The sequence below is a fragment of the Drosophila mojavensis genome, unplaced genomic scaffold (genome assembly GCF_018153725.1).
Source record: "Drosophila mojavensis isolate 15081-1352.22 unplaced genomic scaffold, ASM1815372v1 contig_136, whole genome shotgun sequence".
Classification (NCBI taxonomy): domain Eukaryota; kingdom Metazoa; phylum Arthropoda; class Insecta; order Diptera; family Drosophilidae; genus Drosophila; species Drosophila mojavensis.
In genome coordinates, this window is record NW_025318667.1 from 3,366,395 (window position 1) to 3,387,961 (window position 21,567).

Genomic DNA, 21,567 nt, shown 5'->3' on the forward strand with positions numbered 1-21,567 from the left:
ACACACACAGCTTTTCGCCAAGAAGCCTAGCTGCCATCTCATTCTCTCTCATTAACAGCCGGTACTAAGCTCATCAGCTACATATATGCGACTCACTCGCACTCACGCGGAGTGTCGTGCTGCCAACTTGAGTAATAACTGCAACACAACTCTAACAAGTAAGAAGGCTCCAGTCGAGACTGCTCGACTAGGAGATACCCTGAACCCTCCTCCAAGCTGATATTCTAATCATTCTGGGCTTTTTTTATGCACACATACATACACACTTATAAGCACGCGCTCTGCTAGCTGCGCAGTAAGCAGCGACAGCGCTTTGGCTGCGCTGCAATGTGGTCAATATTATGAGAATTTATTTGTTGAATAATTTCTTTTGTAGACACACGATCTTAATGAAACTTTTAGAGCGTAATCATATGGTAAAAATGTGTGTACGTTCCAAAGCACAAGTCTCTAGTACTTGAAATGCGTTTTTTACAAATTGGGGGCGAAGGGGGCGTGGTATCCAAAATCTGTAAATTACAAAATCTTTGTATCCATTAACTCTATATACAACGCAAATTTGAAGTCTCCGGGTTTAAAAGTGTTCAAATTAGGCTGAAAAAACCAAGTCGATTTTTCGATTATTCTCGATAAAAAAGTTATCGGATGAGTTATCGAAAAAATAAAGCAAACTCGTACTGCCTATGGTATACACGAGTATGCATGCCAAATTTCAGCTCTCTAGCTCTTATATCTTCTGAGATCCTTTTGCTCATACGGACGGACGGACGGACGGACGGACGGACGGACGGACAGACGGACAGGGCTATATCGACTCAGCTCGTCGTCCTGATCAAGAATATATATACTTTATGGGGTCTGCGATGATTCCTTCTGCCTGTTACATACTTTTCACAAAACCATTATACCCTGATTTCCCATTTTCAATGGGTTCAGGGTATAAAAATAGGACGCTATTTTGACAAGAGAGACAATTACTTCACCACATCACTTCACGCTATTGCTATATTTCACACCATATCACAAATGCTAGATGTGATAAGTTGGGAAACTACTATGGAGTAGATAATGCTTAAAGCAAAACCCATAAATATTTCATTCAGATGCAATTACGTAGATCTCCGGCAGAGATCAATTGCTTTAGACTTGGTGTCAACTGATTTCAATTTCTATTGACTTTAATCCACTATTTATGAATCGTATTATTTATTTGAATAAACCCAAATTTAATTTTTTTGCTGGTCATTAAACATATGAAGAAGAAGAAATTAAATGCTGTTCGAATTACACAGAATTTGCTTTAGGCTCGATTGGCTTTTGTTGCTGTTGCTCTTTCTGCTGTTGTTGCTGTTGCTGTTGCTGTTGCAGCTGCTGCTGCGGCTGGTGACGTTGCTGGTGGAGGTGGTGACGGTGGTGGTGGTGTTGGCGATGTTGGAGTTGCGCTTTGGGTTTGATTGATGGCCGTCTCTAATCTGCTCTGCAGCTCACGATCGATACGCTCCTTGGCGCGAAACACCTTCGATTGGATGTAAAGGGAGCCGCCAGCTGCCTTCTCGTTGGCCCGGAACAGATGCTCATAATTGGCACGGATCTCGGCCAGATTGCTGAGATCCTTGACATTGAGTATCTGCTGCGCCTCGTGCAGGGTCATACCCTTCACAGCCAGATCGTGGCCCTTCGCCTTACTCAATCTATTTGCCCGATGCTGTTGTGCCGCCGCTCGCGATGCGTCGATTTCCTGACGCACCGCCTTCACGAAGGCGCGACCCACCGATTGGGCGCCATAAACAAGGATCTTTGCAAAATGCTTGGCCATTTGCTCCCACTCCGTCTCGCCCCCCTTCTGCCTGGGAGTCTGTGCCTCGAATCGATCCAGAGAATTTTACAACTTTTCTCAAACATTAACGTACAAGTGTACCGAATTTTCTAAACTTAAACGTGTGTGTACTTCCCTACGTGTTTCAATTTTTTCGATTTTTTTTCTTGTATATTTGCTTTTTTTTTTTTTTTTTTTTTTTTTCTTGTTTTCTTTGTTTTAGATGCTGTGTGACATTTATGAAAAAGATTTGAGATTCGAGAAAGTGAATCTAAGACAAAAGCTAATGCGATACTGTTATTTGCCAATTGGGAGAATCTCCAATTATAACTTCAAATACAATAGTTAGAAAGAGAGAAATTGTGAGAGAGAATGAGAGAGATACAGAAAGAGAGACAGAGTGCTGAAAATGCACAGATATATGGCATAGACAGAGATAGAGGAGACCGGGACAAAGAAACAGAAAGACAGAGTGATAGATAAGCAGAATAGCAGAGAGAGAGAAATAGAGAGAAATAAGACAGAAAGGGAAACATAAAGAAAGAGAGGTATGTAGACAGACAGAATGAGAGAGACAGAAAGAGAGAGAAAGATGACAAGAGAGGCAGAGGCATAGAGAGAGTGGGAGAGAGGGAAACACAGAAAGGCAGACAGACAAGGGGTAGAAATATGTAGAGAGAGAGAGAGAGAGAGAATTTGAGCGAGAGATAGAGATTGAGGTGGTGAGGCTAAGGTACATAGAGAGTAAGAGAGAGAGAGAGTGAGAGAATTTGAGTGAGAGATAGAGATTGAGGTGGTGAGGCTAAGGTACATAGAGAGTAGACAGAGAGAGAGTGAGAGAATTTGAGTGAGAGATAGAGATTGAGGTGGTGAGGCTAAGGTACATAGAGAGAGAAAGGCATAGCGTCAATGAGCCAACAGACAAGAAAAGAAATAGTAAGAATAAAAGATATATATCATATATTCAATCTCTTCATTCAAAGATTCCTCCATCTAGGGTGTAATAGTAAAATACAACAAGCCACACTCGTCCCACCTGAATGTGCGAATGTCTGGCCGTGTGTGCGTAAAGGTCGTAAACAAATTATGCGCAAATTGACTTAGTTCCGGAGAATGGAGGTGGAGGCTGGAGTGCAGGCGCTGGTCACGTCGACAAACAGGCGGGAATGAGACAACAGCGAGTGTGTAAGCGAGATGGACAAAGATGTGATATGATGTGATGTGCGTCAGGTATTAACATAATTACAATAATGACTTGTTGCCGGTCAATGTCAGAATGCCCAGCCCACAATATACCAGATGCCAAATGGCAAATGGCAAATGCCAAATGCCGAATGTCAAATGGCAATGGCAATTGTTAGTCTGGCTGGCTGAGACTCCGGAATTTGTGGCCATAATTTTGAGAGTCAAGTTGTCAGCAGTTGTTGGCGTTGTTGTTGTTATTATTGTTGTTTTGCATTTGCATAAGCTCCATTTGGAGTGGCGTCTTTTTAAAGCACATCCAACCATATCGCATCGAATCGAATCTAACCTCACATTACGTAATGCCACCGAGTCGCAATTCCACGCCCTCGATTTGCGTTGCCTTGCCTTGCCTTGCCTGCCTTGCCTGCCTTGCCTGCCTTGTTCCCCTTTAGCAAAGCGCCACATTGGCAATTTACGGAGTGTGCCCAGCCTAGCCGCAAATGCACAACAATTCCAATTGCAGTGCCGCACAGTGGTTTGCGACCAGGCGGCAAATACAATGGGAAAACGGGGAACGTGAACAATTTTCCCCATGTGATAAGATATTAGAGAGAGTTCTGCAGGTGTTCAGCTCTGAAGGTAAACTCCACTCTGAAGAAGTTATATTTAACAAATACTTGTACTTAATTATCTGATTATGAAATATATATTATGACAAGTTATGCTCTGTATGTATATCATTGTGTAACGATTAATCGATATACATTGATATCGCTATTTTCGATATTCTACATTTCTTCTCCTGCTTTGCTCCACAGTGTGCATCGCCTTTTCCATTTGCCGTTGAAATTCACAAACTGTAATTGATCACATTTGCGTTTGTCGTTTGATTTCATTGTCTTGTGCGTGCAGCGGCGTGGGCCTGGACTCTGATGGAGTTTCGGGATTTGAGGTTGGCTGGCGTGGGCCAGTGTACCAGCCTAGGCCTCCATTCGCCTCCAATTTCCAAAAAATGCCACATCTGATGGGTTTGGTTGTTATTGCTGCTGCTGATGTTGCTATTGCTGTTGTTGTTGTTGTTGCTGCTGCTGCTGCTGTTGCTGTTGTTGTTGCTGCTGCTGCTGCTGCTGCTGCTTTCGCGTTAGCTCATTCATTATACAAACACCTCCACCTGACCATGGCCCAGGGTGCGCTTACAGCATCGCAGCTCTCGCTCTCGCTCTCTCTCTCTCTCTCTCTCTCTCTCTCTTTCTCTCTCTTTCACTCTCGCTCTGTCTTCTCTTCCTGTCTCTCGCTTTCATTTTGACTGCATTTTGCGATTAGTTGCCATTTAAACTGCTGTTACCCTTTTGTTCCCCTTGTTTTGGAGCACTCACACATCCACACTAAATGCATTACCCCTCTCTCTCTCTCTCTCATTCTCTCTTTAGCTCTATCTCGACCTGCTCTGATCTGTCGCTGTTGGTTGCCAAAGCATTTTGATTTCCGCACTGCATCCGGCAGTTTTAATCCCTGAACAGTAGCAGTTTACCAAAAAAACGAGAAAAAATTAAGCAAATAAGAGTCGATTTACAAAAGTGCTCGAATAGCAGATACCCTAGACATTATTTAAGCGTCCTTTGATTTAGTCAATTAGACAAGTGCTTGTCAAGTCTCTGCGAACGTTAACAACCAACTGACTTTATAGAAGACGCCTACTTAGCAAATCGTGTTATGTTTAAAGTCAAGGTAAATTTGACGGGAAGTACAAGTTGATGTCAGCTTTAAGCCAAACTGATTAAATGTTGGCTTATAGTTTATGTTTCTCTTCACAAGTATGCTGACAGCATGTTAAATTTAACAAGCACTAATATTTGTCATTATTATCATCAAAGTATCAAATGTCAGGGAGAAGCTGAACATAAATGTTTAACCATCAGTTAAAGTGCTTGTCAAATCTTATTTATGTATATAATGAAACTTAAACATCTTAGATTAGATTATCTGTGAGCTGCTGCTGCGCACATATGTATATATTTTAACATCATGTCAAACTAACTGTCAACTTTGATAGTTTCATTGGGTAACATTTTAACAGAGCCGTCAAGTTAGGGTATACGAATTGACAAATAGTGGCAAGGCAAGGCAGCAGGGTGAGCTGGCGACGAATGTGAATGCAGTTCACTATTTACCACACATGAACGTGGGATCTGAACGGGAACGTCAACGTGAACGTGATTCTGAATGCGAATGCGGATGCGGATGCGAATGTGAACGTGAACGTGGGTGATGCATGGCGTTGAAAATGTTTAGGCCTAGTGTCTGGTGTCGCATTCATTGCCATTCATTCGGTTGCTGCCGTTTCGTGGTTGCCTATTGCCAGTTGTTGTTGCCGCTTGGCTTTGATAACCATAGAACGGGGTCTCACGTATTCCTGAAACTGTTTGCAACAGATTGACGGAAGCATGACCTCAGGTATGTATGTATTCCCATAGACGATCCAACTATAGAATGTCCATCATCTATAACTTGTCTATGCGGATATCAGCTCCTTCTCAAAGACAGTTTTATAGAGTATATCTACTAGATATATGTATGTATATCATGGCATATCATATCTTTAGAAAACATCTGAAGACCATTCTTGAAACTTTCTTGAACATATCGAAATCAACCACAAAGCATGCGCAGCAGGGTATCTGCTAGTCGTGCTGTTTTATCGACTGCTGTTGCCTGTGGCTAACATGCAAGCTTAGGATTTGGAAAACAATTTTACTGTTAGTGGAATGTCAACGTCAGGCCCGTGCCTGGCTCCAACTTTTAGCAAACTCCCAACTCACAACCATTCAGTCTCTCTCTCTCTCTCTCTCTCTCACACACACCATCTATCTCTGTTCCCCACTCGCCAATCTATTCGTGCCGAAACGTAAAATTTAAGCGCGCGCGCGGAATTCACATCACTAATTAGTGATGTGCAATAATCGTGCGGCAACTGCATGATGCCCATCGAGGGGGCGTGCCAGGCTAGAAGTATTGTTTCATTGTTCTCTCTGCGCCTACTCGCCGCCCACGATTACCTCCTCCTCCTCCTCCTCCTCCTCGTCCGCCGGCTGTTTCAGAGATTTGCGTCCCGCAACGCTGTTCGCTTCAAAAATTGCAACATTGTTAATCAACTGTGCGTGTCGCATAAGTTGCTTTTGCGGGCTCAATCCTTTTTTTTTTTTTTTTTTTTTTTTGAGTGGGGGAGCCCCTCCAATTTGGCGCTGTTTTTGGCAATTCGCTTTTGGGCTAGCCTCTGTCAACTTAATGGGGCTTTAGCCCATTCGATTGCACATTTGACCAGACGCTTCAAAAACGGCCAATATTATTGCGGCTGCCAGCGGGGGAGGGGGTGGGGAGACGTCACACCTATTTGCGAGGCTTTCAAATGAAATTCGAAAGTGAATTCATTCATATGGGAACATAATTGAAGCTCGCTTGGGTCTGATCATAATTTGGAACTTGCAGAAGATGGGCTACGCATTCTTTGGAGATGATGATGATGTGTGATTGATAGCTTAACAGATGAAAAGATTGAATGATTGATTGCCGAACTAATTAAGAAACGATTCGATTAATCGAGTAGCTTTAGGCGATAGATTACCCGAGTAATCATTAAATAACTAAGTGATTGATTGATTGACTGGTTGGCAAAGTGTTTGATTGACTGCCCAACTAACGAAGGACATAGCTGATTTATGAATTGCTTAGTGAAGTGACTGAAGTCGATTGATTGATTGACAACTATCCGTTGATTAGCAAGGTGATTGATTGACTGCCGATTGATTGATTGACAATTATCCATTGACTGCTGATTGATTGATTGACAACTATCCATTGATTAGCAAGGTGATTGACTGACTGACGATTGATTGATTGACAATTATCCATTGCTTAGCAAGGTAGTTGATTGACTGTTGATTGATTGATTGACAACTATCCATTGATTAGCAAAGTGATTGATTGACTGTCGATTGATTGATTGACAACTATCCATTGATCATTGAAGTGATTGATTGACTGTTGATTCAGTTAATCAATCACTCTGACAGTCAATCAATGAATCAAACATCATCAATCAGCTGATTGAGTGAATTACTGATGTCTGATTAAATGATTGACTCACAAATTGTTTGATTAACTAATTAAATTCTTCACACTGCATGCGAACACTTCGCATTTATCAACACTGCAAACCGAGTTGATTGCAAGGAAAAACAAATGAAAAAAATCAATTTGATGCACAGACTTCGTATATACCCTATACATAGTCGAGTTTTTTTGTGAGAGGCTTTGTCCCTGGTTTTTACGTTTCATTTGCTGCAGCGTGTAAATAAAAAGAGCTACAATTGCAATTCATACGCATTGGTTGTGCGTGTGCGTGTGTGTGTGTATGTGCGTGTGGGTGTACTGTTGGCAATATGGTTGCATTTAATTGACCAGAAAAACAGCATAGAGTAGAGAGACGCCTAATTGAAATTTCATGTTCGGAAATAAGTGGCAAAATGGTGAGACGAGACAAAGGGGGGACAAACGCGAGGCGCTAAAACAGTGGGAAAGTGAGAAGCGAGAAGGGAGAAATGAGAAGAGAGAAGAGAGAGCCAACTATTTGGGCGTTCCACCAGCTGTTTAGGCTTGTAAAATGAATGTAGATCAAATACAGAGAAAACCAAATGAAATATCTAATTGTCTTTTAATGTTACAAATCGCGCTGCGAGTGAGGACAACACGTGGCACAAAGGAGTTCAGTGTGAAGCCGATTTCAAGAGAAACTTCAAGTTTTTCATCCATCAACTTCAAGCGGAAAACAGGCTTGGCAAGAAATGCCAAATTTGTTGCTAATTTAGTTCAGAAATGTAGGCTAGGCAGCTCATTCAGGCGGTAAACTTAGCTCAACAAACAAATAAAATAAAAATTTACAAAAAATTTAAAAACTGACCATGCAGAAATATTGTAAAAAGGGGGATAAGACCCTGCCGATGGCCGATCGCCAAATTGATATATATGAACCACGTCTCGATGGAGGCGGGCTGACCGTGGCCATTCGAGCTGATGAGGCCGAAGCCGAGGAGGAGGAGGAGCCGGAAAATCAGGCATTGGATGTCGTGCGGGCCAAACCGCATGAGTTCTGGCGCTTCGTGCTGCGCATGGGCCTCGGCGCCGTGATGCACCCGTATGAGTATGCCAAGGTATTGATGCAGCTGGGCTTCGAGCCGATGCCCGCCATCATCTCGACCAACTGGCTGGGGCGTTCCACCTTATTTCTGCCCAGTGCGAATCACTACTTGCGCTACATCCGGCACATTGACGGAGTCCCTGGCCTATATCGGGGCCTCTTTGCCCGCGTCGTGGGCAACACCGTCTACGCTACGTTCTCGGAGAGCCTGGTCAACTTGCTCGGCTGGAGGCACCTGGAGATGCGAGCTCATCCCTTTCGCGGATATCTTTCGAATATGCTGCGCGACGCACTCATCGTTACAACCGGACTGGCCATCTCGCATCCGTTCTACGTCATCGCGGTGCGCCAGATGGCTCAGTTCGTGGGCCGCGAGGTGATCTACTCGAGCTTGAAGGGCAGCGTCGAGGAGATCCTAGCACAGGCTGGACCGCTCGGCTTGTATGTGGGCTTTGTGCCACGCCTCCTCAGCGATCTGGGCATCCTTTTCTGTACGAGCACCCTGACTGCCATTTGCGCCCGCTTCGGCTTGTTCAACTCCAGGCGTGGGGAGTACAACTCGGTGCTGATTCAGTTTGGAGCCGTCATGCTGTTCTATCCGCTTCAAGTTGTGGGCGCCTGCATGGCCTGCTCTGGCTCAGCTGTGGCAGCGGGCGCACCACCCTATATGCCCGTCTATGGTCAGTGGGTCGACTGCCTCTCGGATTTGGTGGCACGCGGAGATCATTACCGTGGCGCCTTCATGTTTCGCCGCGCCCTGCCCAAAGTGCAAGTGCAACGCTCCCTCGATCCATTCACAGTTTCCCGCCTGATGTAATTGACAAAATGGGAAAGAAAACATATTTACATTTAATTTAGATTTATTATTTTATTTAGATTTCGTTTCGTTTGGTTTGTCAAAGCATTTAAAATTCGCGTTATATTAAATCGTTTCTGTTTTACCCAACACATTTCAATTTTATTCTTCTTATATGTAATCTAAGAGTCGAACTAGGATCTTATTTTATAGATATCTATAGCTGTATTTGTATCTGTATCTGTATCTGTATCTGTATCTGTATCTGTATCTGTATCTGTATCTGTATCTGTATCTGTATCTGTATCTGTCTATCTCTATCTCTATCTCTAACTCTTTTTCTATCTCTATCTCTATCTCTATCTCTATCTCTATCTCTATCTCTATCTCTATCTCTAACTCTTTTTCTATCTCTATCTCTATCTCTATCTCTATCTCTATCTCTATCTCTATCTATATCTTATTATTCTTAAAAATTGTCAACATTTAACTAACATTTTTCAACAGTTATTTTATTTCAAGCTTCGAATTTTATGAGCGCTTTAACTAGGCAGTGAAGTAGATGCCATTGTTTTCTGCACTTCGGCCTTGTTCTAATTTGAATTATATGGCCAGACGCACGGAGCACTCACACACACACACATACACACACACACCCATTGGGTGGTCTCTATTAATTCATAAGCTAAAATGCATGGCCAAATTTTGTGGCATGGTAAACATTGCGGAATGGGGTGGAACGTGTGGGAAATGGGCTTGTTGTAAGCGTTACGTTCGGTCTCGTTTTTCTTGGCTTCTACATAAAATGTCAGCAGAGATTAAGTGATAGAAATCTGTTCATGTACAAGATTTTATAAACCAACCAGAAGAGCTGCACACACACACACACACACACACACACACACACACACACACACATGCACACACATACACAATGATGCGTAACTGGCAGCTGCACGTAATGAAAATATCAAAAATCTTCAACGAATTTTGCCGACGCCTTTTGAAGGGTAAGGAACGGGAATAAGCACAGTTTAGCTGTTGTGTGGGTATATCTGTGTGTATGTGTGTGTGAGAGGGTGTGCGTTGGTATAGTTGTTGGTTAGGTTCATTTAGGCCAGAGAAATCAAAAGTCAAAAGTTAGTCCACAGCCCACAGAGACTTGAGTTCTTGAAATAAACGACTAGTTATTACATGTGGTTGTGTGTGTGTGTGTGTGTGTGTGTGTGTATGTTTATGTGTCTGATGTGTGTGCGTGTTACGTGTGCCATGCACATGCACATGATGACAATGACAATGACAGTGCCTGGCCACACTGGCCAACCAAACAGGGCAAATTGTATGAATGGACAAATGTGAACGACTAAAGGATACTAACACTAACTTTTAAAATGGCTGTGCGATTAGCTTTGACTTATGTGCAATACAAAGTAAAAATGTAAAACTAGAAATCGATATTTATCGATTTTGTTCTATAAGAGAAGAGACTGAGGCACTCATATATCTATGTATAGTTCATGTGGTGGCCGTTGGCTTCTAGTGCAATATACCCCTGCTCACATGGCCACACACAATGAGCATAGAAGATAGAGAGAAGGCGAGGCGTACAGACTTAATAACCAAAAAATGCAATCTGCAACTCTGTGGCCCAGACGCCAACGCAGAGCCGGCTGACCGAACTTGGGGAGTTGGGCAGTCCAAGTCAGGACGCTGTGGACAGCTCTATGACATATACATACATACTGCATGCACGCATGCACGCATGCAGCATACCGCATGCGGCTCTCCTTCTCCACATAGCCTGGCGCCCTTTCTCTAGCATTTCGTTCGGCTTTCTTGACTTGTCTTGTTGCTATTTCAGCCTGGAAAATGCAATTAGGCTAACGATGCAGCACAATTTTGTCTTTAACTACAATGAACGTGCGAGCGAGAGGGCACTAATGGGGCAGCAGCTGAAGGAGGAGCATGAGGTGGATGGGGAGGGGGAGGTGCCGGCAGAAAGGAGACCTGTTCCCTGGTCAGCGTGAACGTGCGAGCGAGAGGGCACTAATGGGGCAGCAGCTGGAGGAGGAGAATGAGGTGGAGGGGCAGGGGGAGGTACCGGCAGAAAGGAGACCTGTTCCCTGGTCAGCGAGGGTCGCTTCAACTGTTACGCAACGAAGCTCGAGTGCCATTGTCTTTCAAATTTACTTGATGAGCAAGGAAATGCAAGCAAGGAAACTAAGGACATGCCTGCTATTTGACTGGAATTATTTTCCAGATTGAAGTACAGATCATATCTGACCATGTTACCTCAAGGAAGCTCTCCAGTGTTTTATATCACAGTTTCACTTGAAATTGTGGAACTTAGGTGAAAATAAAAGCATTAATTGTATTTTGACAAAAAGGTATTTGAATTGAAAATTCATAATTAGGTAAAGGCAGTTTGCATTTAGCTGTGAATATCTTAAACTCATCTCGCTCGAAATTGTTAAGGCCCAAGTATTTAACATAATGCTTCAAACTTAAATGTTTCTGTTTCTATAGGCATATCATGTGCTTAGTATTATCTATGTGTGTGCGTGTGTGTGTGTGTGTCTATATGTGTATATCCATCTGTCGGAAATGTCGAACAAATGATGCACTTGCTGTCTATTGAATGAACATGCAATGGTCTCGTGGCCATTGGAGTCGAGTTGACCAACATTTTGTGTGCCCCACTTAATTATTATTGGAGTATGCCTCACTTTTGTGTTGTGCCCGATATTCGTATATTAATATTGATCAAAGTATGAATTATTATTGCAATTCAATTAGATGAAATACCGAATCGCATCGCTTACGAGTTTGTCTTTGACCAAGAACAGGCAATTCATACAACACAATTAATAGACTCTATCTCTCTCCATAGTTCTCTTACTCCCTCAGTCTTGATTGTTGCTGCTTAAGACGAAAATTTGCACAAAAAATCGATAATTTTGCCTTAAAATCGATAGAGCTTCACTTATTGGAGCATATCTCCTATGCCTTCAAATCTAGATCTACGAAACTTTGAATTTAGTTTCTAATGTAGTTCAATCGATTTTAAATTTTGAATTTGCCGCACTACATAAACGATATACAGCTATAAAGTGTGCTTGCAGTCACTAATCAATCGAACTCCAAAGCCTCTGCTAATCGAGCAATTTTACTTGTGTAGTAGGCTTTGAGATCAAACGAAAATTCGGAGCAGCTTAGCTCCGTCTGTTGGAAAATATTTCATTTCAGTTTAGGCTCTGCTCGAGTCAACAGCATTTCAAAATTTCAGTTGGAAAATAAAAATTTATTGTAAATTTGTTTTGTTAAACATAAAAGTTTCGTGTCTTTTTAGGAATTCGAATATAAAATAACGCGTGCAAAATTTCGTAATGTGTTTTAAACTTTAATTTGAGCAACAGTTTATGTGTTATTCATTGTGAATTGGGTGTGTAACACAATGGTGAGTTGCTTTTCGAGAGCGCATAATGTAAATGGAATATAGAATGTGATCAACCATTTTACAGGCGTCACGGATGCCAATTGTGCATAGCTTTAATAATTTTTAAAGTTAATTAACAATCGTCCAGAACTGGAGTTTTAAGTGTTCGTATTACGTATTTCCTTACCAGAAAGGTGAGTTAAGCACACGAACATAGCCTTTACGCGCACACAGATTCTATTAATTCCTTCTTTAGTATTCACTTTCGTAATTTGTGTAAAGTTTTGAAGTTCTTGATCGCCTTGGGAAGCGAACTATCGTACCTTTGCTTCCGGGTGACCAAAAGTTGGTAAGTATCTCGTAGATCTCTTCAAAACGCTCCCTTTAACAACTTCATTAATGCGCGCAGGTATCATCAATCATTTAATCTTACAATCTATGGCAAACTGAAAGATTAGATCAATGTGTATAAAATTTTTCAAGTACTAAATTACATCGTGTAATCATATAGTAATACCTATTGCAATACGTTTTGGCAAAATTAAGATGAATTCCGATGCGTGTGAATAAGATAAGTAAGTTGTTGCGATGAATTTTACTGAGTAAAGTCTAACTGTTCGCCTTTCACAGAGCGTGAGGCGCTATGAAAGAAATAGTTAATTCCATTTTGCATTTTGGCTAATTCCCATTTGAGAAAATTAACACCGAAATTCCAAATTTTAAGTTCGTTTCAAAATTGTGTAATTCAGCCAGAGTATGAAAATAAACAAGTAAATAAAAATATTTCTAATGTCTATTTAATGGTAGCTAGTGAAGAATGTAGTGAGTATATATAGTATAAGGAGAGGGATGTACCGAAAGGGGGTAACGGCAAGGAAGCATCTAGGTGCACAATGTTAGAGTTTGATTTTTCATTAGTTTTTACTCTATTTTCAAGCAAATGTTGAGGATTGTCAGCTAGATCTATTCCATATGATTTCTTCTTTCCTTTCGAACGGGGGGCTGAGAAAGATTCATTGACTATTAAATTGGAAAATAAGAATACATGGTATCCTAATAATTCCGAACATAACTCGACATTTTTTTTACAAATTGACAAAGGATCATAAAGGATTTTAAGCCTCGTAATACCCAAAAAAGCAAATCGTGCAAACAGAAATATGTATATTTTGAGCTTTTGTCAAACATAATTTCAAGGTATTACCAACAGTTATAGAAATTTATAAATAATTAATTGCCTAGAGCGTAGAATTATTCGTTTGCCATTTTTAATGCGTTTTAATTGTTGGTGCAGTTGTTGTTGTTCGTTTCATCCTTTTGTAGGCTCCCCTATTATCCAAAGGCAACAACAGTTTACATTCCAATTGTTGTGTTGCCTCTGCACACAAAAATGTTGCATATTTGAAATACCCAATGGCAACAGACAAACGATGGGTATTAGAGACTGCTTAGCTGAAATTATGCTTCTATTCCGTATAGTTCTGCCATTAGCTCTTTGAGTTATATAAGCAAAATATTTAATTTAAAAATTATTTAATTGCATTTTCACTAGATATGGTACATTTCTTTACAGGGTAACTGGCAGTCGAGCATTTGTTACTTGCATCAATTATGCTCGTGTGGGTGTTGCCATTGATCTTTGTAATGAGCCACACACACACATATATAGAGTATATACAGTACATATATTATGTGTTTGTGTATTTAAAATGCAATTTGCATGGCACACGTCATGCGGGGGCTATATACAATTTTTAAAATGATTTATTTAAGCTCATTGTTGCCATTGAGCAATAAAAACACGAGCAAAAATTACCAAATTGCCAAATTGGCCGCAATTAAGACCCAACAAAAATGTGGCAGCTTTAAAGTTCAAAATGTATTTCTGATAAAAATCAAAAAGGGGGACAAATCGGTGATGAAGTGGGGCAAATACAGCCTAGTTGCCAAGGTTGCAGTTGCATTTCAAATATCGATACATATATTTATTTAATGTATTTTTAATATTTAGGCAGCAATATTTTGGCTCGGATGCCATAATGTACGCACATAAACCGCTTATGCGACTTAGACATTTTTTAGCGCTTTATAACTATTCTGATCGGCAGTCATTACCGATACAGACAAAGAGCAGACCGCCATGTGGTATATTTTTTTTTTTTTTTTGGTATTTCGTGGTTAAGCGCATGCCAATCAGAATTTTGATCAGACGCCATTTTGAGTGCCGCCTGGTAGCGGCGGAGACAGCCTGTGCAATGCATATGTATGCACACACGCACACACACACATGTACATGCACTGCAGCAGCAACACATGATAAGAGTACGTCGTTTTCTCCACTTTTTTTTATGGTATTGGAAAAACTATTCAAGTCTAATGGCACGAAAGAGAATAATGACGCACAATACACTTCGACAGTTTAAACGGATTCACATGATTACAAGACGCACACACACACATACACGCACAACTCACATAGTAAATGATGTCTGTCTGTCGCCGTTTGCAGAAACTTGTTAACCATTTGAAGGCGACAAATGTCGTGCGCATTAGAGCCCAAGTTATAAGGATGCAGCACTTGGCAGTCGCTTCGAGTTGCTTTGCGCTTCTCTTCTCCTTCTTCGTCTGCTTTTTGGCATGCAAATTTGAGCGCGCATTTGCCTTGTTGGAGCTTAAATGAATTGCACAATTTAAATCTCGCAAATTAGATGCGTAAGAGAAGAAGACAAGCGAATAAGGAATTATTTTTAAAGCGAACTTTTCGGCATGTCGATCAGCTGATCGCTTGCAGTGGCTACAATGCTGCCATCTACTAGTTCATCAAAATGTGCTAAATTAGCCAGTAGGGTGTGGACTTGAAATTAAAAAACAAATGTATGTATGTACATATGTATGTGCACGGCATGTTAGCACGCAACAAGGACTTGAGGTTCACAAAGCAACGACCGTAGCAACTGCAGGAGTAGCAGCAGCACCAACAGCAACAGCAACTGCAGCAATGGATGCACATGTAAATGCGCGCATGTGACAATAATTCGTTTGCGGTTTGAGTGGGCTTGTGTGAGCCGTCACATACATACATACATTGACGGTGGCGTCTGTTTGTTTGCGCCGCAGTCGGCAACAACTGAGTGGCGCATGTTGTGGGACTTTGACTATGATTTTCTAATTCAATTATTATTCAAATCATATAATTTCATCTTTACAGCACGCGCAGCATGGCAGCATGCAAGCGAAGAAGAAATAAATTACAAAAAAATATATATGGCAACACTGGCAGCATGTAAATAATCACATTACGCACATGCGGTCGCTGCTTGATGAGTGCGCAAAAGCGATGACATTTTAGCTTTTTAATAACCATGGCGGGCTTATGCGAAGAGGCAATGTACTAAAGGTGGGAAGTTAAAATGTAGATACATAATTATAACTAGTTTAAGATGGATATATTTTTGTCGTTTTATTGCATATTTATTGACAGTTGATCAGTTGATAGCGATTTTTGGCTTTTTTTTTTTCTTGTAGATTTGGCTTTTTAATTTATGGCAGCACTGTTGGCTTCAAGCACCACAATAAGACAGACGTACAGGCAAATTGAGAAACCGCTGTGCTGCTGTCTGTCATCCAATCCAATTTGAGGCGCCGCCAACGAGGACGACTGCCTGCTGTCATCTGGCAACGCCGACGACAATGTTGCCATGTCACGCGCGAGCCGCCTACAATGAAATTTATTTGCTTTGCTTCGTCTTTCATTTTGCGCCTTTTGTCTTGCTGCTGGTAGCCAGCCGGCCCCCTTGGCTTCAGCTTATCCTTCATTTGTCCCGCTGTGCCGTCACTGCATTTATTTATATGTACTATATATATATATAAATATGTATGTATGTATATTGGTATATTATTGTGCATATTAATATTGTTAAAAGCGCGTGCCGTACGCGCGCGCCTCTCTACAAAATTAGCCAGCCATTCATTGAAGCGCACGCTGTGCGGTTACGTCGGGGCTGTCCACAAGGGAGTGCGAGTGAGAGCGAGAAAGGGGCGCGAGGGGTCAAGCGAGTCGCTGAACGGTTGAATAAATGAACGGGCGTATCAATTTACACACCGGAAAGCACACACACAAACACACACATGCGCAGGTGTCTCTGCCTGCCTCTCTGTATGCGTGTGTGTGTATATTTATAATTTTTGTATGTGTGTACTTATTAATGCGTATTCATTGTCACATCCGGCGCAAGGAAATTATATTCGCCAAACGCAGCCGGACAGACACCACCCGCCCCCGCCCCCCACATCCACTTTGTGTTCAACTGCTTTTGCCTTGGGGCTGCGGCCAGACGTTTCTTTTGTAGATTTAATTGAAATAATTGCAAAAATGCAAATGGAACAGACAATAGTTGACACAGGATATTAAGCGTGGCAATAATAATGATGATGAGAATGTTGATGATGATGATGATGATGATGTTGAACTCTTGAGTTATCCAGCCTTTGTTTTTCTTTCCTGCTGCTTTTGTAATGAAATAATTAGTTTGAAGAACGCTCAGCTCTGGAGATCAAGTCAGCTGATTGGTTCAATGAACCAGTTATCCTTTAGTGTTGGGTAATTGCACTTAATCATTATGAGTAGTTCATGTTCATGGTATTCCTCTGAGAGACTATCCTATTGCCAAATAAACTAGCTGTTATTCAAATGAGTCACCCGTTACTCACTTGAGCGTAAGTGTTGCAAAACGAGTGAAAGTGAATGGGGGAATTTAATTTGTTAACTCCAAGCCTTGCCGCAGCTGGCTGTGGCGTTGTCAAGCCATGGGTCGAGTGAAAGGCAGCTGAAAATATTTACTTATTTGCCATTTATTTTTGTTTAATTAAACGAATGGATAATATCATTGACAATTGCGGCACTTGTCGCAATAATTATCAAGGATATGTATGCATAAATCGAATGCCAGACGCAGAACAATTGCAATGGACACAGGCACGCTTAAGGACAATGAAAATGGGACTAACAGAAAGAGAAAGAGAATATATATGTAAACATGTACAAAAAATGTCCCATTTTTGTAATACCAATATTTTTAAAATTTGTATGATTTTCACAGCTTTATGCATCTCATTGAAAAATTAACAATCTCCTTTTTTTTTTAAATTTGGTAAATATCTTGTGTACACTGATCTTTTGTAGAACCGAAATTTGAATAATTTCGGGTAGGCTTTGCTGCATCCCTGAGAATGTTGTCAGCTTTGGGTATTGAAAGCAACTATATATTTTCATTAGTGTACTAACTTCGTAAGCAATCGTTTCAAAAAGTAACAAGCAGAAAACACAAGAATTTAAAATGAAAGAATTTGAGAAAATTAATAATGATGCCACTGACGAGAAAAGCACCCGCTTCCAAATAATGAATGTAAGAGAACATCGAGTTGCATCTAATTATATGGTGGAATTAGCCGAAAAAAAAATTAACCTAACCTATATTTCGTTCTATTCTTTTCTTTTTCTATACAGTGGAATGCCAATGCTTTTTGGGCTTGGGGTAAGTTATGTATAGCAATTTGGCATAATATTAGACGCCTATCTTCAACTTAGATATTGGGGTTGATACTTGCGCCATTTGTCGCAATCACATTGATGAGCTATGCAACGAGTGCCTATCGAATATGTCCGTTGATTGCCCGAAGGCTTGCGGGGTCTGCCAGCACGTTTACCACTACCATTGTATTTCGCGCTGGCTGGCTAAGCGTCATGTCTGTCCCTTGGACTATCTCGCCTGGCAATATAAAAACTGAGACCAAAATTCCAAAGTGAGACTAGAGAGTATATCAAGATATAAAGTTGATATCTATATACTATATACATATATGTATTCTGAATAAATTTATTGCATTGAATTATAAAATTTGGTTATGTCTTTACTTGAGATCAGATAGAGATTACATAATATATATATAATACTATATAGAGAGCATATACAGATATGTGTATATATTGTATATAGCATACATATGTATATGCTGTAACTGTAAAACTTGGTTTTTTGTTTGAGATCATATATGATATACCCTCTATATAGAAATATATATTTATATATTCATATTAATGGAATCTATGTATATGAGCATAATTTATCAATCTCCAGCATAATTAGCTAATTCCATCAAATTTTATCAGTTTGATTGTCTTATCTATTAGTATTTTAGGTGTGAGGAAATAGGGATACTTCAGATTTTATGTAACGATATATAAAAGACTGATTTAATATCGAAATACTTTAAATTTATAAGTAAATTTAGATACAAATTTTAAATTTATAGCGTATACTTCCAACTCAGAACAGTCCTAATTACTGTCTCAGCATATTTAACATATGTGTTATGATACCCTCCATATCTGATTGGTATTATTCGCAATAAGCTTATTGAAGCAAAGAGTTAATCTATCGAATATAACAATAAATTGCAATTTCATCCAAGTGGCAGGCTTAAGCTCTCTCATCTGGCAGCCATTTGACTTATCCGCAGCTGTTGCTAAATAGCTCATACGCCGCGTTGTTCAAGTTGCAGCTGCAGCAGCTTGGGCCCCATTGGGTAACATTTGCGGCTCGGCGGATGTGAAGGATGAAGCTTGTTTGGCTGAAGTCTGCGGTCTCTCTGTGTCTGCTCAACTTCCGCTGCATTTGGCTTTTAGCTGTTCACGTTGCCATTTCCATTGCTGTTGCTGTTGTTGCTGTAGCTGTAGCTGTAGCGGTTCCTCTTCCTGATACGCGTTGTCCTGTTGCTGGTCCTGGTTCATGTCTGCCTCATAATTGTGTTGATTAGCTAATTAGCTGCAATTCCGCGGCCGGAAATTGCCCGTTTTGTGTGGCCCAAGCACCAGCAGCTGATAAAATGGTTACCAGAGCGTCGCTCTCCCCATCCCTCTCACTCCCTATCTCCCGCCCTCTCCCTCTCGCTGTCTGTCTCTCTATATGTATATCTGCTTCCCTCCCACAAACTCTAATTTTTAAGTGCACTTGCTGTCGGCTTGCCACATAATCTTGTCATGAATATATTTGTTTTGTTTGCCTCGACTCGTCGCTCTCTCTCTCTCTCTCTCTCCTCTCTCTCTTTCTCTTTCTCCCTCTTTGCACATCGCCTAAACGTTAAAGTCGCGCCATAAAAATTCATTGGCAAAAAATACGAACAAAACGAGCCAAAGTATTACCAATCGCCGCGAGTAAGCAGCCCAGACGAGTCGCATCTCAGCTCTGCCTCTGGCTGTGGCCATAAAAGTTGAGCCACATCAACGAGCACTGGGCGTGCCCCACACCCAAGCATCATTCACTCCCATTGAATAGTCGCAGTTCTTGTATGCTGGCTTGCTTCTGAGAGGTTTTTGATTAATTCTTACTCGCTGTGCAGTTACTCGCTGTACTCTTATTCGCTATACTGATACTCACTGTACTGATACTCGCTGTACTGTTATTCGTTGCACTGTTACTCGCTGTGCTGTTACTCGCTGTACTGTTATTCGTTGCACTGTTACTCGCTATACTGATACTCGCTGTACTGTTATTAGTTGCAATGTTACTAGCTGTGCTGTTACTCGCTGTACTGTTATTCGTTGCACTGTTACTCGCTATACTGATACTCGCTGTTACTCGCTGTAATGTTATTCGTTTGTTGCACTGTTACTCGCTGTGCTGTTATTCGCTATACTGGTACTCGCTGTGCTGTTACTCGATGTACTGTTACTCGCTGTACTGTTATTCGCTGTGCTGTTACTCGCTATACTGATACTCACTGTACTCACACCCGCTGTACTGCTATTCGTTATGGTGTTACACAGCTTCACTCACTGATTACTCGCTGTACTTATCAGCTCTAATCGTTCATTATCAACTTGCCAGAAATCAAGTATTTTCTCGTTGCTCAACATTTTCACTCTCAACTTGCTGATGACTTCTCTACTACCTGCTCAAAATTTATTCACACAGTCTTTCCATCTTCTGCTTCTGCATATAAAAATTGCTCGCTCCAGTTTTTCGTTTATCCCAGAACACTCGTTACCTCAGATTTGCAATCTTTCTACTCGTCATATTTTTCATTGCTTTCCATTTACACATCTCTTTCCCTCTCACTCCATATTTCTTCCTGTCTCTATCTCTCTCTCTCCCACTCTTTCGCTCTCTTTCTACCCACTCGTTACTCGTTCGCAGCCTATCGTCTCGCTGTACATGATGTCGACCCAGAAAAAAAGCTGATGAAAAAGAAAAACATTTTATAAAAGGAATTGCACAAAGTTTTCCTCAATATTAAAGCGAAGATGGGTTAGGGACGGGTTTCTAAGCGAGAAAAGTATGCTACATCAAGAGAGAGAGAGAGAGATAGCGGGGAGAGAGCCAGGGCATACGTCGACAATGCAGGCAAAGGCAATGAGCTTAAGTTCAATACATTTACTTGAATTTTCAGCTACGATGACGACGTCGATGTCGTTGACTACTTGGCATTGGGAGTGGATATGCTCTATGCCATGGACGAGGGGTGGCAGCTGATGGGTGGTAGACTCGGCGGCTGGGGGTAACATGGTAGCCCCCACGCCCCATTACAGCACATTCTGTGGCGCAAAAAATATTCGGGAAGAGCGCAAATGTGCGAGGCGATAAGCAAAGCAGAAGCAGCAGCAGCGCAGCTCCACTCAAAGCTCGATTCTGGCGCCTTGGGAGGGACAATTTTGGTTGTGTTTTCTTTTTTTCGGGACACTATATAGAGCTCTGCTCTATCCGAGTCCTATTCCAAGGCAATGCAATATGCGGCGCATTTAATTAATTTATAGTTACATTTATAGCTGAATCTATCAACGAAACTCCAGAAGTTCACTATAATGTACTGTTGAGCTTGCTAAGAAATTGAAGCTATATGTCGAGCATCAATCATCCAATCAATCAACACAACTTTCATGCTCGTTTTTTTCCATAAGGCAAGACTTAGGCTTTACCAACTCCAAATTTGTATGCAGTGCGGAAAACATCTTACTCAAGTCAATCAATCATACATCACCTTACATAATATTGGGGAAAGACAGTCGATTATCAAACCCATAGGAATTTTAATTTTGGAAGCAGTTCAATCATGCCAGTCAATCACTCAATTAATTAATCCAT

At 41.2% G+C, this 21,567-nt stretch overlaps 3 protein-coding genes and 1 long non-coding RNA gene across 4 annotated transcripts; 3 read left to right on the forward strand and 1 right to left on the reverse strand.

Moving 5' to 3' along the window:
* Positions 1–1,160: 1,160 nt before the first annotated feature.
* On the reverse strand, positions 1,161–2,072 carry LOC6585433 (mitochondrial import inner membrane translocase subunit tim16). Its single transcript, XM_002011028.4, has one exon. The coding sequence runs from the start codon at positions 1,814–1,816 to the stop codon at positions 1,301–1,303; it is 516 nt and encodes a 171-aa protein (XP_002011064.1). The 5' UTR covers positions 1,817–2,072; the 3' UTR covers positions 1,161–1,300.
* Positions 2,073–7,862: 5,790 nt separating this feature from the next.
* On the forward strand, positions 7,863–9,141 carry LOC6585432 (mitochondrial carrier homolog 2). Its single transcript, XM_002011027.4, has one exon. It carries the CDS (start codon positions 7,960–7,962, stop codon positions 9,010–9,012), a length of 1,053 nt encoding a protein of 350 aa, XP_002011063.1. The 5' UTR covers positions 7,863–7,959; the 3' UTR covers positions 9,013–9,141.
* A 3,077-nt stretch (positions 9,142–12,218) lies between these two features.
* Positions 12,219–13,210, forward strand: LOC26527181. Its single transcript, XR_001448968.3, has 5 exons — positions 12,219–12,448; positions 12,513–12,621; positions 12,684–12,776; positions 12,837–13,002; positions 13,058–13,210. It is a non-coding gene; the product is annotated as an uncharacterized LOC26527181 (long non-coding RNA).
* Positions 13,211–17,653: 4,443 nt separating this feature from the next.
* On the forward strand, positions 17,654–18,324 carry LOC26527419 (RING-box protein 1b). Its single transcript, XM_015160906.3, has 3 exons — positions 17,654–17,832; positions 17,934–17,961; positions 18,015–18,324. Exons 1-3 carry the CDS (start codon positions 17,764–17,766, stop codon positions 18,212–18,214), a joined length of 297 nt encoding a protein of 98 aa, XP_015016392.1. The 5' UTR covers positions 17,654–17,763; the 3' UTR covers positions 18,215–18,324.
* The last annotated feature ends 3,243 nt before the right edge of the window (positions 18,325–21,567 follow it).

What these genes read in the sequence shown, in the direction of transcription:
- LOC6585433 (XM_002011028.4), bottom strand. Translation starts at nt 1,816, where the DNA reads ATGGCCAAGCATTTTGCAAAGATCCTTGTTTATGGCGCCCAATCGGTG.
- LOC26527419 (XM_015160906.3), top strand. Translation starts at nt 17,764, where the DNA reads ATGAAAGAATTTGAGAAAATTAATAATGATGCCACTGACGAGAAAAGC. An exon ending in CCCGCTTCCAAATAATGAAT is followed by an intron (nt 17,833 to 17,933) that starts GTAAGAGAACAT and finishes TTTTCTATACAG; the next exon opens with TGGAATGCCAATGCTTTTTG. An exon ending in CAATGCTTTTTGGGCTTGGG is followed by an intron (nt 17,962 to 18,014) that starts GTAAGTTATGTA and finishes TCTTCAACTTAG; the next exon opens with ATATTGGGGTTGATACTTGC.
- LOC6585432 (XM_002011027.4), top strand. Translation starts at nt 7,960, where the DNA reads ATGCAGAAATATTGTAAAAAGGGGGATAAGACCCTGCCGATGGCCGAT.